This window comes from Medicago sativa, chromosome 8 (assembly GCF_051527215.1).
Source record: "Medicago sativa cultivar Bolivia chromosome 8, Bolivia_mono, whole genome shotgun sequence".
Classification (NCBI taxonomy): Eukaryota; Viridiplantae; Streptophyta; class Magnoliopsida; order Fabales; family Fabaceae; genus Medicago; species Medicago sativa.
Genome location: NC_140756.1, coordinates 67,849,858 through 67,866,497, shown reverse-complemented (window position 1 = coordinate 67,866,497; position 16,640 = coordinate 67,849,858). Strand labels below are relative to the sequence as shown.

General features: G+C 31.2%; 1 protein-coding gene across 2 annotated transcripts; it reads left to right on the top strand.

Annotated features, from left to right (window-relative positions):
- Positions 1-6,124: 6,124 nt before the first annotated feature.
- On the top strand, positions 6,125-16,097 carry LOC146900817 (alpha/beta-Hydrolases superfamily protein). Of its 2 annotated transcripts, XM_085732709.1 has the most exons (4): positions 6,125-6,828; positions 9,329-9,418; positions 15,010-15,077; positions 15,652-16,097. In XM_085732709.1, the coding sequence occupies exons 1-4, from the start codon at positions 6,175-6,177 to the stop codon at positions 15,785-15,787; spliced, it is 948 nt and encodes a 315-aa protein (XP_085588835.1). In that variant the 5' UTR covers positions 6,125-6,174; the 3' UTR covers positions 15,788-16,097. The 2 variants fall into 2 exon arrangements, with proteins under 2 accessions (XP_085588835.1, XP_085588836.1); XM_085732710.1 differs by lacking the exons at positions 15,010-15,077; positions 15,652-16,097 and adding an exon at positions 9,621-9,808.
- Positions 16,098-16,640: the final 543 nt, after the last annotated feature.

Here is a 16,640-nt window from a genome sequence, read left to right as displayed (position 1 = left end):
GAATATCTAACTAATATTAAATATTTGTACAACTAATATGTGGTATGTTTTTCAACATGGGTAAACTTAAAAAAACAACATTAAATTTTATGTCCTAAAACATCAAATGGTGGAGAGTACTATAGAATAAAACATCAAAAGAAAAACATTAATTGTGTCTTAAGGAGTGCTATAGTGAGTCACATCACATATAGAATAAAAACAGCAAAGAAAGAGAAATATTACACCACGTCATATCAAATTTCACTTTTCACGGGTTTGTCACTTTTTCCAACATTTCTATCGCGTTTTCCTTCATTTTCCAACATTTTCCCAGATTCCAACTTTTTCGGAAGAATCTTGCGTCACTTTTCACGATGATTAAGATTGGAAAAACCCTGTACGGCGTGGCTTCCATTGTTGGTTCCGGTGTGATTTCCGGTGTGTCTTCGACAATTGGAGAAGCCGCAATTAAAGGTAATCGCCTAATTCAAGTTCAATTACAGATTTAACCCCAATTCACCAAATTCAATTTTATCAAAACCTAATTGTACAGATTTAACCCCGAATTCAATTTTATCAGAAACCTAATCGCAAAACCTAATTTATTTTGTATTTCAGAGAAGGTACTTAAAAAAGAGGGGGAAGTGATAAAGGAAGAAAAAGTTCAAATAAAATCCGAAGAAGCACCAAAAAAGTTGTGAAATTCCAAGGCAAAGATTAACGGCAAACAATATGAGTTTACCATTTCACGGTAACTTATAAATGAGTTAACGACAAACAATACTCTGTCTATCTTATCTTATAATAAAAATTGCTATTTGTAAAAAAAGTTCTTTTAAACTATTTGTCATTTTTAATGTAACATTAAATACTTTTTCATCTATACTCTTTAATAAACATTATGTGTATCACGTTGAGGTTATTATTTTTACTTTACATTATCTTATAATATAAATTGGTATTTGTAAAAAAAAGTTATTTTAAACTAATTGTCATTTTTAATGCAACATTAAATACTTTTTCAACTATACACCCTCCGGTCACTATTATAAACAAAAAATAACATTTTAGATTCATTCATTTAATGATGTATGTGGTCTTTATTATAGACCACATACATCATTAAATGAATGAATCCAAAATGTTGATTTTTGCTTATATTAGTGACCGGAGGGTGTACTCTTTAATTAACATTATGTGTATCACTTTGAAGTTATTATTTTCACTTTACATTATCTTATAATATAAATTGGTATTTGTAAAAAAAAGTTATTTTAAACTAATTGTCATTTTTAATGCAACATTAAATACTTTTTCAACTATACTCTTTAATTAACATTATGTGTATCACTTTGAAGTTATTATTTTCACTTTACATTATCTTATAATAAAAATTGCTATTTGTAAAAAAAAAAATTATTTTAAACTAATTGTCATTTTTAATGTAACATTAAATACTTTTTCAACTATACTCTTTAATTAAGATTATGTGTATCACTTTAATTTGAAGTTATTATTTTCACTTTACATTATCTTATAATAAAAATTGCTATTTGTAAAAAAAATGTTTTAAACTAATTGTCATTTTTAATGTAACATTAAATGTTTTTTCAACTATACTCTTTAATTTCTTCAAAAAAAAAAACTATACTCTTTAATTAACATTATGTGTGTCACTTTGAAGTTATTATTTTCACTTTACATTATCTTATAATAAAAGTTGCTATTTGTAAAAAAAAAATTATTTTAAACTAATTGTCATTTTTAATGTAACATTAAATACTTTTCAACTATACTCTTTAATTAACATTATGTGTATCACTTTGAAGTTATTATTTTCACTTTACATTATCTTATAATAAAAATTTCTATTTGTAAAAAAAAAAGTTATTTTAAATTAATTGTCATTTTTTTAATGTAACATTAAATACTTTTTCAACTATACTCTTTAATTAATATTATGTGTATCATTTTGAAATTATTATTTTTCACTTTACATTTATAGTAACGACAATCAACAACGATTGATAAGGTTAATTTTGTAAAATTGTTATTTTTTTCCTTTATTTATATTTTTGACAACTTAGTTCTTCAAATTGAACTCCTATTCAGTCTTGGACTATTTTTGTCAACTTCAAATTGATGTTAAAGTTAGCTTAAATAGATCTTCAAAATATAGTCATGGAAGATCGTGATACTAGACGTTGTAGCTGTATTTTTTATATTCGTTGATATGATCTTTTTTTTTTGAATCAGTAAAATTTTATTTAAAACCAGGTCTCTGCACAAGACGGACAGAGACTGCAGAAGAGCACCCCTTATCCTCGGTCCATAGAGAAACACTGTAGCCAACATTTTGATTGTCACTCTAGAGAAAAATATGTTGGAACTTTTTCAAAAAAACTTGATAGCTACTTTCTAACCTATAAGCTATGGTAGTACGAGTCTTCGAGAGATTTCATTATTTGATCTCTGTTGGAACATTGGTGTGAAGATGGAAATAAATTGGAAGGTTGGAAGATTAAACACCAAGTTATTAAACTTTGATCTAGTGTTGTGTGAATTGAAAAAAAGCCAAGTGATAAGGCACCGGTTTTTGGTACCGATAGAGTGTGGAGGTCCCACATAAAATAGAACACACACATTAGTAGTGTTTAAATAGTGGTATTTAATTTTAAATACCTGATAATGATGAAAATAATTATTTTTATTATTATTATTTTTTATTTATGAATATCACTTCCCATAATTTTAGGTTATGTTTGTTGTGATAAGATTGAGAATCCAACTGAATTTCCTATTTGTCCTTCATTAGTTTGTTTCAGCTAATCTTGTGGGTTTGTTTCTTTTTGAACTTATCCGATTAGTTTGTTACTTGAGCTGATCTGCGAGTTGCATAATTTTTAAGTTTACTTAATTCTTAAGTTTCTCCAAATTAGTTACAAACTCTCCCTATAAAAGGAGAGCTCACCTAGTTCAAAAATCACACCAAAGAGTTTCATTGAGTTGTCGGGAACTCTTTCTCTCTTCTCCCTTTCTTGACTTGTGTTGACGAGTCTTTCTTCTCTTCATCTCCTTTTTCCGTCCCTTCGGAATTAAGAGTGTTCTTAAGACCATAGTCCCTTTTTCGATTTAATGTCCCTTCGAAATTAAGAATGGTCTTAAAAACACAGTCCCTTCGATAATATAAGTCCCTTCGGAATAAAGAGTACTATTAAGATCATAGTCCCTTTTTGGAATAATAATGTCCTGTCGAAATTAAGAATGATCTTAACGGTATATAAATATTCATTCAATATTTTTTTAATTGAGGAGAAGTTAAAAAGTGGAAATGGTAGTATCACCATATTTGAGTGGTCGTAGTGCCATATTGATATTTTGGAGAAATTAAAGTTAGAATGGTGACAACATCATATTTGAGTGGTCTCAGCACCATAACAGAGTGGTAGCAATACCATATTAAAGTGGTTTCAGTATTAAAGAGTGGTCTTAGTACCATATTTGAAGGTGTAAATCTCGAATGGTTTTCTACAGTGCAGTAGTTAACCGCACAGTTGTAGCTGAGCTTGTTTTATCCTGGAGGCGGCGTGGTTGATAGTCTGTCTTGCACAATTTTGGGCAGTGCCACGAAACGTCTTAAAGAGAGCGACCTGGTCGTGACTCAACCTAGTAACAACTTCGGTAGACAATAGAATTTGGAAATTCAAATATAACAGTTTGAAAATCCAAAAACAACAATCTCAATCATCGTACTACATAATACTTGAAAGTTCATAGGGATTAAAGTTTATTTTACTCTTTTTTTAGAACTTAAAATTTTGCTTAAATAAACAGTAAAATTCCAATTTGTTTATATATTTGACAAAATAAAGAATAAGAAGAAATGTTGAAAAAAAATAGAAGAAGCAATGTTTAGGATAAAAAAAAAAAAACATTACTACTATTATTAATTGACAATATAAGTGTTAGAAAGAAAGAATACACCACACGCCATTGCTGAAGCTAACAAAATCTAATCAAAGGATTATAGAACTTTCTTGCACTCAATCTTGATTGTATGGTTTTTGCATGAGTGGTGGTTGCGTGAGCAACGTATAAACGTTACTTACTTGCTCGTCTTCTAAATATATTGTTTAGCGGCTTACAAACGCTGTTAAGTTTTGATCAACTACACAGCCTAACTAGAGCTTTATGTTGACTTTCAATTCTAAGTGGAATTATAATCATGTTTGAATCCAATATCCAAATCCAATAATTATATAGAGTTCTTTCCATCTAAAATTATTCTAAGGCTGTATGTTTGATTAAAAAATAGTAGATAACATATAAGTTAGTTGAATGAATTTATAGTGTTAAATAAAATTAGCAGTTGAAGTAACATATAAATATGAAATGACATAAAAAAATATGCATTTGGTTAATACTTATTTTTTCTCAATTAAGATTGTAGGGCTAAAATTGTCATAAAAATGAGAAGCTATGAGCCACTTGAATTAGTTCATCACAAACTATTATAAAAATAAGCTATAAACTCATTAAAAAATAAAATTTACCAAACATGTCTTTTTTAATCATACGAACTTATAAGCTATAATTCATAAACTCAAATTCATGTCTTACCAGAGAGAGCATAAGTTGTTAGTCAAAAATCGCAAGCAACCAACTTAATACTCGTTAGAATAATTAAGAAATTCATAGTTAAAGGACGTGATTTTTTTTTTTCCTTGGTATAGTACTTTAAAGAAAAAAAACATTATTAAGAGTTATTAATCATTTTATATAATTAACTTTCAAGTTTGACAAAAAGTTTCGAAAAATCTTAATTGTGAGGTGATAAATATACCTTTCTATATTGATTTTTGCATCAAATCTTCGGTTTATGGAAGTGACACTAAAAATACAGAGCTCTGCTGAGATAAGTAATGTTCTATGTTTTCAATTTAAACAAGCAAAATGTTAACTGTGTCATTAGGACACATGTTAAGGAATCGAAAGTGGAAATTTTGTCTAGAAAATTGAGTCAATTTATTTTTTTAGAGATTGAAAATTAATACTCCCTCCGTTTTAAAATATAAACAAAATTCACTTTTTAGGTTCATTCATTTAATGATGTATGTGGTCCATATTATGAACCACATATATCATTAAATGAATGAACCTAAAAAGTGAATTTTGTTTATATTTTGAAACGAAGGAAGTATTTTGCAGGAAATATTTATCATTTATAAAATCCTTAACATGCATAAGTTAGTATGACCCATTAAATAATTAAGAGAATCTATCAATATCTTGATGATGATCTATTCGGGAATTTAAAAGGAGAGCAAATTGGCTTTGACACTTCATTTTGACGGTATGATATGATGTGAACCATTGAATTTAATTATTAGGACAGTTGAACCATCCCTATTAATTGAATATGTCTGGCGATCTACTAAAAATCTAATTATTACTTAAAATAATTTTAATATTAGTTAATATATTTATTGTTTGACAACTTTTTATAAGGATATATAAGTACTGTAAAATATTTAAAAAGTTACAATACATTTTTTTTTGTTTTTTGATTTTTTTGATGTTACAATAATTGAATTGCATTGGTTTTGTTGTTTTCTAGTTTTCCTTTTACTATTATAATACTGACAAGTAAGTACTACCTCCCTCCCTAAATATAGGTGCCTTTTGCAAAAATTACGGAGATTAAGAAAGTTGGTTGTAGTATTAAATTTGTATATAATTACTATTGTTTTTACAATTTTATCCTTAAGAGAGAGAATTAATTTATGTTTTCAACATAATATTTATTGTTGATTGAAGAAAAAGATGCAAAATAAATAAGGGTATGTTGGTAAAGAAATAATTAATGTACTTGGAAATATCAAATGAGTCTTATAAAAATGGACAAATTTTTTTCTCAAAAGGGTCTTATAAACCTAAATAAAATTTATTTAGGTACAAACATGGATGATAAAATTTAAAAATGATCAATGATATTAAGTGATGTGACTTAATTATTACTCATTTAAATTTTATCATTTATATGTGCGCGTCCAAATACTTTTGATTTATGGTTGTGTCTAACCAAACATTTCTCCTTACTCATGTACAAGTATATAAATAAAACACTCTTCCTATAGTCATCATTCATCAACTTCCTTGCTTAACCACATAGGGTAGTGAGAGATAGAAATCATGGTGAATCTTGTGGCAGCACAAAAGCCATTGATGCATGGGCTAATGAAAATGGCAGGGATACGTCCCTACACAGTAGAGATAGAATCAGGAACAACAATGAATTTTTGGGTACCTTCAGAGACCATAACAAAGCCAAAGAAAAAAGAAGAAAAACCCAAAATCACTGCAAAACCAAATAAACCCGTGGTTGTTCTAGTACATGGTTTTGCCTCTGAAGGAATAGTAACATGGCAGTTTCAAGTTGGTGCATTAACAAAAAAGTACGCTGTTTATGTTCCAGATCTTCTATTCTTCGGAGGTTCAACCACGGACAAAACAGAAAGATCACCTAGGTTTCAAGCAGAGTGTTTAGCCATTGCTTTAAGGAAACTTGGTGTTGAAAAATGTATTGTTGTTGGTTTTAGCTATGGTGGAATGGTTGCTTTTAAAATGGCTGAGATGTATCCTGAATTGGTTCAAGCTTTGGTTATATCTGGATCCATTTTGGCTATGACTGATTCTATTAGTGTGAGTTCATTGCAAGAACTTGGTTTTTCTTCTTCTTCTGAGCTTTTGTTACCTAATTCTGTTAAAGGACTTAAAGCACTTTTGTCTGTTGCTGCTCACAAAAAACTTTGGTTCCCGGATCGTTTACACAAAGACTTTCTTGAGGTATGTAACCTTAGTTTTGCACCATTTTTTTTTTCTCAATAAAATATTTTGATTAAACAAATGAAATTTGGGGAAATATAGCTATTGTAATAATTTTTTTTCCTTCATATTTTGACATTGTATTTAATTTTTATTTTATTTTGGATAAATTGATTGCATAGTATTTTAGTTTATAGAATTTCACACGTAAGGAATTGTGGAAAATAAAATGTTGTTATAGTTGGATAACTGTTTGAAAAGTTTTGCTCCATGAAGTCATTTATTAGTCTTGATAGTATATTGTATACAAAATTTTAAAATTGTAGGAATATAACCATGCAATTTTTTAAAGCTTAAATCTGTCAATTTTTTTTTTTTTAAAGCTTAAACACTAAAAGTTTTTAAATGCTTTCTTCTTTTGAAAGGAAGGCCGAAATAATGTTATATTTTTTTTGCCAAGTCTAAATAAAATGCAATCAATAAAACCCAACCAAGCAGTGCATGGAAGGATAAAAATACAGCACACAGTTTTAAGACTCTTAAGACTATATATCCCCATCCCTCAAAATAGGTTCAAACTCAATAGCACTATTCATGAGCACAAATGTTGCACTGGGGTGGAAGAAAAAACTACAACCGCCAAATGCCTCCAATCTATTCAACACCTCTCTTAAGCTCCCTATCAATCACAGGCAACAAAATACAGCTTGAAGCTTGAGATTGACAGCAACCAATTTATTGTAGATTGTCTCCCAACAAACATGACTTTTTTATTTTTGTACCCATCACTTCATTAATTTCTTCCTTGCTAGAGGATTTATTTCTTCCATTTTTAAAATAGTAGTAACATTAATGATAACATGATGTCTCTAGCTCACATCACAAATACTTTTTTTCTTGAGATTTATGGAATAGCTTTTTTTTTTTTGAGAGAATTTATGGAATAGCTTATGTATCTGATTATAATTATAATATAGTTCATATACATCATTATTCAATTAATTTAATTTTTTTTTTGCATTTAATAGTGACTCAAGAGAATAATAATAAAGTTTCAAAAAATAAAAAAGAATAATAATAAAGTTTCAAAAAGTTATAATCCAAAAATTCATATATTGACAATGAGAGTTGAACTCACACACATCCTAATATCATCCCTAAAATGCACTTGAATAAGTACAATGATACAAAACAACACTGTTCTCGGTTGATACTTTCGTGTTTCGTAGGTATGGAAATGTCAGCCAAATTAAATTTTGTATGTTAGTAGATAGGTGGGGCTAAATTTGACTACACATATACTCTAAAATAAATTCAAGCTGTGATAACGATTGGTTCGATATAAGACAAGTAAACAAGATAACATGACCATAAATAATGGAGTATAAAAATAAGAATGGGACATTTCTTTTTTGAAACAAATTAAAGCAATGAGGCTTAGTTCAACTAACTTTACCTAATAATAATAAAGTTGGATTGTTTACCCAAAAATAAAGTAATAATGTCTCACACACCCATATAGGAAGATATGTGAGGTTGACCAACAGAGGTATATGATACTCTCTCTGGTCACTATTATAAGCAAATTTTAACTTTTTAGATTCATTCAATAAATGATGTATGTGGTCTACAATATAGACCACATACATCATTTATTAAATGAATCTAAAAAGTAAAAATTTGGTTATAATAGTGACCGGAGGGAGTATAGTTTACGTTATATTTAGGTTAGATCAAACTTTGTTATACATTAAAAAGATTAAGATTTTTTAGTCAAGTAATTTAATAGTTAGAAATTCATCAGATAAATAAGTGGTGTTTTTGAGATTCAAACTTCTACTCTTACGTATATTATGCAATATCCCTCGACTATAGCAAATTTATTTCTACAATTTGATGAATATGTTCATCATATCTCACTTTATCCAATAATCAGGCTTATTAATCTAATGACAAAATAAATTTGTACTTGATGCAAAATTTTGTATCTTTTGTGCGCTTTAAAAGTGGTCTGAATCAACCAGTCTGCTTATTAGTTAAAACAGGAAGTGTAACGATTTATAGATTCAACTTTTTTTTTTTATTATATATTGAGTTTGATATGGCACAAGAGACATGAAAAAAGAAAACTTGGAGAGGAAGAATTTCACGTTTAAAATTTTTGAGTTGGTGAATGGTGGTGGTTGAATAATGAAATTGATTGCACATGGTTGGTTTTGCCTAAAAAATGCATCTGAGTTGAGTATTAGTTTGTTGAGCGGCCTAAAGTTGCCATGTTTGAAATTTATAATTTCATCTTGTTAAAATATATTTTTTGTAATGGGTTTAACCATGTTATTTTTTTTTTATCTCTTAAGCTTAGGTTTGATGTAATGGGGTGTCAATATTCTCAGATTTGTTCCTTAATCCTTTTTTAATTTCATTCTCTCATAAAAAAGTAGTTTTGTCTTTCACGTATGTTTTTTTTTTTTTTTTTTTTGTTGAATTGTATATATGACTTTAACTACGTGGATCATTGTAGGTGATGTTCACAAATAGGAAAGAACGAGGTGAGCTATTAGATGGTTTAGTAATTAGCAATAAAGACGTCAACATTCCAAATTTCACCCAGGTAATATAATTTTGTTACAAGGAGATAATATAATTTTTGTTCGTAATTCAAATTCTATATGAAATATTTGTTTTTTTTTGAAGAAATATATGAAATATTTGTTTGATATATAAATTTGGAATTTTTTAAAAAAAGTGATTCATGAGTCATTTTGTTAAAGCTGAATTTAGAGAATCTTGAATAATACTTTTTTTTATTGAAGAAAATCTTTATCACAGACTGATAAGGAAGAAGCTAAAAATACAAAGGAACAAGATAACTTGCAGCCCAAGCAATCTTAGTTTACTACATGCTAGCTTATGTTTACTTTCCATGCACCTTCAATATTGTATATATAAGCATTGTAAACTCTCATTTCTGAATAAGAAGAATCATTTTCTATTTTCCTAATATGGTATCATGAGCTTTTTCTCCCTTCTTTGGGAAAGTTAGTTACGATCCATAACCACTTTTCGTTGCACCTTTTCTTCATCTTCTTCATGGATCTTTCAATTTTGATCCATTTTTCTGTGTTTCTTCTTCATTGATTTGCAGTATCTGCAATCAATTGTTGCGAATTCCTTGCTTTTGTTCTACTCTGTTTTTCAATTGATTTTGTTCAATTGAACTTGTTCTTCGTTTTTTCACAATTTGTGTGAATTTCTTCTTTGGATCTTGCTTGTTTTCATCCATGGCGCGCGGTGTAATACAACAAGACACTGAATCTGAATATTTTGTTCATCCAAGCGAAGGTCCAAACTCTCTCGCAGTTTCACCGAAACTCAATGGATCCAATTATCTAGCTTGGAAACGTTCTATGGAACGTGCATTAGGAACGAAGAACAAACTCGGTTTCATCAATGGTACCATTCCTGCACCTGATAGTGATGATTTACTTCGTCCTGCATGGGAACATTGTAATCATTTGGTGCAATCTTGGCTTATTAATTCTCTTTCTGACTCTATTGCTCAAACTGTGGTTTTCTATGATTCTGCTTTGGAAATTTGGCATGATTTGCATGAGCGTTTCAGCAAGGTTGATAGGATTCGTATTTCAAATCTACGTGTATCTATCCATTCGTTGAAATAAGGTAACAAGACAGTTATTGATTACTTCACTAAATTGAAAGCTCTTTGGGAAGAGTTCTCTTCACACCGTCCCATACCTAATTGTGTGTGTGTTCATCCCTGTCGTTGTGAAGCCACCAAAGTTGCTAAAAATCATAAAAATGAGGAACAAATCATGCAATTCCTCACTGGTTTGAATGAAAATTTTTCTGTAGTTAAAACTCAGATTTTACTACTTGATCCCATTCCTTCTTTGAATAAAGTATACTCACTTGTAATTCAAGAAGAGAGTAATTCAGCTTCACTTCCCTCTCTCAGTGTTAGTGAAGATGCTTCTATTCAATTAAATGCTACTGATGCTAGAAGGTATCCACCTCGTGGTAAAGGTGCACCTTTCAATAATGCAAACAAACCTGCCAGATATTGCACTTTTTGTCACCGCAACAATCACACTGTTGATTTTTGCTATGAAAAGCATGGATACCCTAACTCTTACAAGCAGCAGCCTCGTTCAAACTCTGGGGTGCAGGGAAAATCTGATGATTCCACCACTAGTGCAAGTTTGAATGCATCTACAAGTTCCAGTTCTGGTCTTTCTCAGGAACAATATGCTCAACTTGTATCCTTGTTACAACAAGCAAGCTTGGTTGCCCTTGCCTCTACCCCTACAGGTCCTGCTTCCAATAATATCACTGTGTCTCCTCTTGTGTCCTCAAGCATCACTGCTCCTCAGGACACCTCTTCAGGTATACCTTTTGATTCCCCTCCTATTTCATGGATCATTGATTCAGGAGCAAATGAGAATATCAGTTGTACTATGTCTTATTTCAGTGCATTTTATAGAATAAAACCTGTCAAAGTTACTTTACCCAATGGTACCTCTCTTATTGTTTCTTATGCTGGCACTATCACTTTTACCTCTCAATTTCATCTTCATCATGTTTTATATTCTCCTCATTTTCACTTGAACCTTATTTCTGCTGCCAAACTATGTGAATCTTTATCTTGCAGCCTTCATTTTTCACTAAATCAATGTATGATACATGACAACTTGTCTATGAAGATGATTGGTTTGGCTAAACAAGTGAATGGCCTCTATCATTACTACCCTCCTGCTCCTGCTTCAGTTTCTGTTTCTAGTTTTCATGTTGACAATAAAGTTTGTAATTGTAGTTTTACTTGTTCTTGTCTTTCAGACAAAATTGTACCTTCTGATGCCTTATGGCATTTCAGATTTGGACATTTATCTCATGCTAGATTACTTCAACTATCCACATTGTATCCATCTATCAATATCAATAATAAATCTGTGTGTGATTTGTGTCATTTTGCTAAACATAGACACTTACCTTTTCCTATTAGCAAACATAATGCTTCAAGCAATTTTGAACTCATTCATTTTGATATATGGGGCCCTATTTCTACTGCTTCTATTCATGGCCATAGATATTTTTTGACTATACTTGATGATCATAGCAGATTCCTCTGGGTTATCTTACTTAAGACTAAAGCTGAGGTTTCTATACATGTTAAAAACTTCATTACCTTGATTCAAAACCAGTTTCACATTACTCTTAAATACATAAGAACTGATAATGGACCAGAGTTTTTACTCCCTGATTTCTATGCATCTCATGGTATTGTTCACCAGAGATCTTGTGTTGAAACTCCCTAACAAAATGGGAGAGTTGAAAGAAAGCACCAGCATATTCTCAATGTTAGCAGATCTTTATTGTTTCAGTCTAAGTTACCACCCTCTTTTTGGTCATATGCCATTTTACATGATGTGTTTCTTATCAACAGAGTCCCCACTCCCTTACTTAACAATCAGTCTCCTTATTTCATTATGCATCAACAGTTACCTGACCTTAATCTTTTCAAAGTCTTTGGTTGTCTTTGTTATGCTTCCACTTTGCACAGCTACAGAACCAAACTTCAACCAAGAGCTAGAAAAACTATTTTCTTGGGTTACAAGTCTGGTTATAAGGGATTTGTCCTCTTTGATCTTCATTCTAGAGAGATATCAATCTCCAGACATGTCACCTTTCATGAAAATGTCCTTCTCTACCCTCAAAATTCCTCCTCCACCACTCATGATTGGCAGTATTTTGTTACTTCTTCTGCTCCTGTCTCTATTGATTCAGCTGACCAATCAAACCCTATATCCCCTCCTGTCATTGATGACATTTTACCACCTGTATCATCTTCCCATGTGCATGATGATACTCCTTCTTCTCCAAGAAGATCCACAAGAATTAGAAATGCTCCATCTCATTTACAAGATTATGTTTGTAACAATTTTCATACTTCTCCTTATCCTTTGTCTAATTATATTTCTTATAATAATGTGTCTCTTAACCATGCTTCTTTTGTTCTTTCTTTACAAACTCATCCTAAACCAAAAACATATGCTGAGGCAAGCAAGCATGATTGTTGGAATCAAGCTATGCAAGTTGAGTTGTTGGCTCTTGAGAAAACTGGTACTTGGGATATTGTGGATCTGCCACCTCATGTCAAACCTATAGGCTGCAGGTGGATTTACAAGGTTAAATATCATGCTGATGGTTCAGTTGAAAGGTACAAGGCCAGATTGGTTGCTAAAGGTTACACACAAATTGAGGGTCTTGACTATTTTGACATCTATTCTCCTGTTGCTAAGATGACTACAGTCAGAATTGTCATAGCTTTAGCTTCCATTCATAACTGGTTTATACATCAACTGGATGTTAACAATGCCTTTCTGCATGGTGATTTACAAGAAGATGTTTATATACTTCTACCTCCAGGCATCAAATCCACCAAATCTAATCAGGTGTGCAAGCTTAAAAAGTCTCTTTATGGTTTGAAACAGGCTAATAGGAAATGGTATGAGAAGTTGACATCAGTTTTGATTCAACAACATTATGTTCAAGCATCTTCAGACCATTCCTTGTTCATCAAGAAAACTGATCAGTCATTTACTGTGTTACTGGTGTATGTTGATGATATCATCCTCACTGGTGATTCTCTTTCTGAGTTTCATCATATCAAAACTGTTTTGGATGACTTGTTTAAAATCAAGGATCTTGGCCAACTCAAATATTTCCTTGGGATTGAAGTTGCTCATTCCAAGTCAGGCATCTCTCTTTGCCAAAGAAAGTATTGCCTTGATTTACTTTCTGACTCTGGCTTCATTGGATCCAAACCAGTCTCCACACCATCTGATCCTGCCATTGAACTTCATAATGATTCTGGCACACCATATGCAGATGTCCCTGCTTATAGGAGATTAATTGACAGATTAATCTATCTCAACAACACCAGACCTGATATCACTTTCATCACACAGCAGTTGAGCCAATTTTTGTCCAAGCCTACTGTCACTCATCATAATGCAGCTTTGAGGACTATCAGATACTTGAAGGGTTGCCCTGGCAAAGGTTTATTCTTTCCTAGAAAATCTTCCATACACATTCAAGGCTTTACAGATGCTGATTGGGCAGGTTGTTTGGATACCAGAAGATCCATTTTTGGTCATTGTTTCTTTCTGGGAGACTCCCTCATTTCATGGAGAACAAAGAAACAAACCACTGTTTCTAGATCCTCTTTTGAAGCTGAGTATAGAGCTCTTGCTTCAGCCACTTGTGAGCTTCAGTGGATCCTCTACGTGCTTCATGATCTTCACATCACTTGTTCTAAGCTTCCTGTTCTTTACTTTGACAATCAGAGTGCTCTCCATATTGCTGCTAATCCTGTTTTCCATGAGAGGACCAAGCATCTTGAGATTGACTGCCATATAGTCAGAGAAAAGCTTCACAATGGCATACTGAAATTGTTACCAGTTGCTTCTCAGGATCAACTAGCTGACTTCTTTACCAAGTCACTTCTTCCCAAGCATTTTTCATTCTTTCTGTCCAAGATGGAGTTGAAAGATCTTTATCAACTTCCATCTGTGGGGGGGGGGGGGGGGGGGGGGGCTATCACAGACTGATAAGGAAGAAGCTAAAAATACAAAGGAACAAGATAACTTGCAGCCCAAGCAATCTTAGTTTACTACATGCTAGCTTATGTTTACTTTCCATGCACCTTCAATATTGTGTATATAAGCATTGTAAACTCTCATTTCTGAATAAGAAGAATCATTTTCTATTTTCCTAATAATCTTCAATAATACCCAAACATTAATTTGAAATTCCCTCATTTCATAAATTGGTCTATATAATTTTTTCAATCCCACGTCCTTTTGAGTTTTGACCCAAATATTTAGAATTCTTATTTGGAACCACATTTCTTTTGATATTTCTATATTTCCTTCAAAATTCATGACATTATAAAAATCACGCAACATTAAATCAGTAATTACTTTGCCCACTAAAAAAAATACTTATGAATAAGGAAATTCAGTTAAAGTGTCAAGATTGCTTAAAATTTTAAATTATCAAAAAAAAAAAAATTTGACTTCATTCAACCACATTTTGGTTGTATTTTACATGCTTTTTATAACCTTATTGCTTTGATCATATATATTCTTAGTATGTTGTTACTCATTAATCATGGCTTTACAGAGGATACATCTTCTATGGGGTGAAAATGATCAAATTTTCAAATTGGAACTTGCTCAAAATATGAAAGAGTAAGGCTCTACCTCTTTATATACTCCACACACATACAAGAATTATAGAGATGATATTGATATCTATTTAATTTCCATGACAATAATATTCTTTCTGTATTTTTTTCAAACGGAAAAATTTATTAAAAATCCAGTCTCTGCATAAAACGAACAAAGACCGGTAAAACATAAACGACGTAAAAAAAGACGTTGTATATACACGAAACACCCAAAAGATAACCTTACACCTCGCACATCTAAACACCAATAAAAACATCACCCAACTGATTGCTACCAACAAAATCAATAAAAACTAACCACCAACGTCAACACCAAAAATTAACATCAAACCCCCACACAACTGCAGAAACCAAAAGTTGAGACATAACCTCAAACTTCATGGATGGCCACAAAAACAAGTACATACACCAATCATCCGCTACTCGCACCAAAAGCCCTCCAAAAAACCATCAAAACCAACCAAAAGCCCTACACAACATCTCACCTTCTCTTCCCCCACTTGATATATTCTTCTCTATATATTGAATAGTAGATAACTATGTATGTATGATATTTCTTATGTATCAAATGACAGGCAACTAGGAGAGGGCACAACGTTTGAAGGTATAAAGAAAGCTGGTCACCTTGTTCACTTGGAGCGACCATGTGTCTACAATAGATGTCTCAAGAAGTTTATTGCTTCCTTCTTGGCGTCAAATGAAGCAAAATAATTATTATTCAATTGTTACTTCTTCAACTTCATAATTTGCCCTGGTTATTGGTCTTAGCTTAATGAATTAAATTGGAGTTGATTAATTGTAAAATTAACTGTATATTTTAATTTTCTTTGGTTTGTTCCCTTCACATAAGTTAATCAAGACATAAAAAGTGGGTACTCTTTTTTTTTTTTTTCCAGCCGATATTTGAATTTTAGTTCGTCACACGTTTTTGAAGTCTAGTTCCTTCAGCTAGACCAACACCTTTGATATATTCATTGTATTTTATTCCTTTCATATATAATAAGATGATTTTATTTGTGTGGTATATTGTTCCTTCCTCTCCTTTTAGTACATTAATTTTGAGCAAAACACACTTTCTTAATATTTTGAAATTTTAATAATAAATACTTTTTGATAACTTTCTTTTAAAGAATTTAATTTAATTTAATATAACAATCCTTTGTTTCAAAATTAATTAAAACATTCTTCCCAAAAAAGATATATCGGGAATTTACACCCTGTTAGCGCAGCACAACAATGCTTGTGAAACAAGCTAGGGTTTTAGGGTTTTTGATTATTGAAATTTTGGAAGAATAAGAAGAAGAGAGAATGAGAAGATTAAAGTTATGTAAATTGTGAATTCATTAGATTGTGAATTACACATACAAGTGCTTATATACATGGTTTTGTTAAGTTGCTTGAGAAACAAATCATCTCTCAAACCCTAACTACCTTAAGCTAAAATGAAACAAAACTGTAACAAACTAAAACTAACTTGATTACTATGTGATTTAACCAAACAGGCTTGGATAAATCACTAATCAATTATACTAACTTGAATTAACAACTAACACACCCTACATTA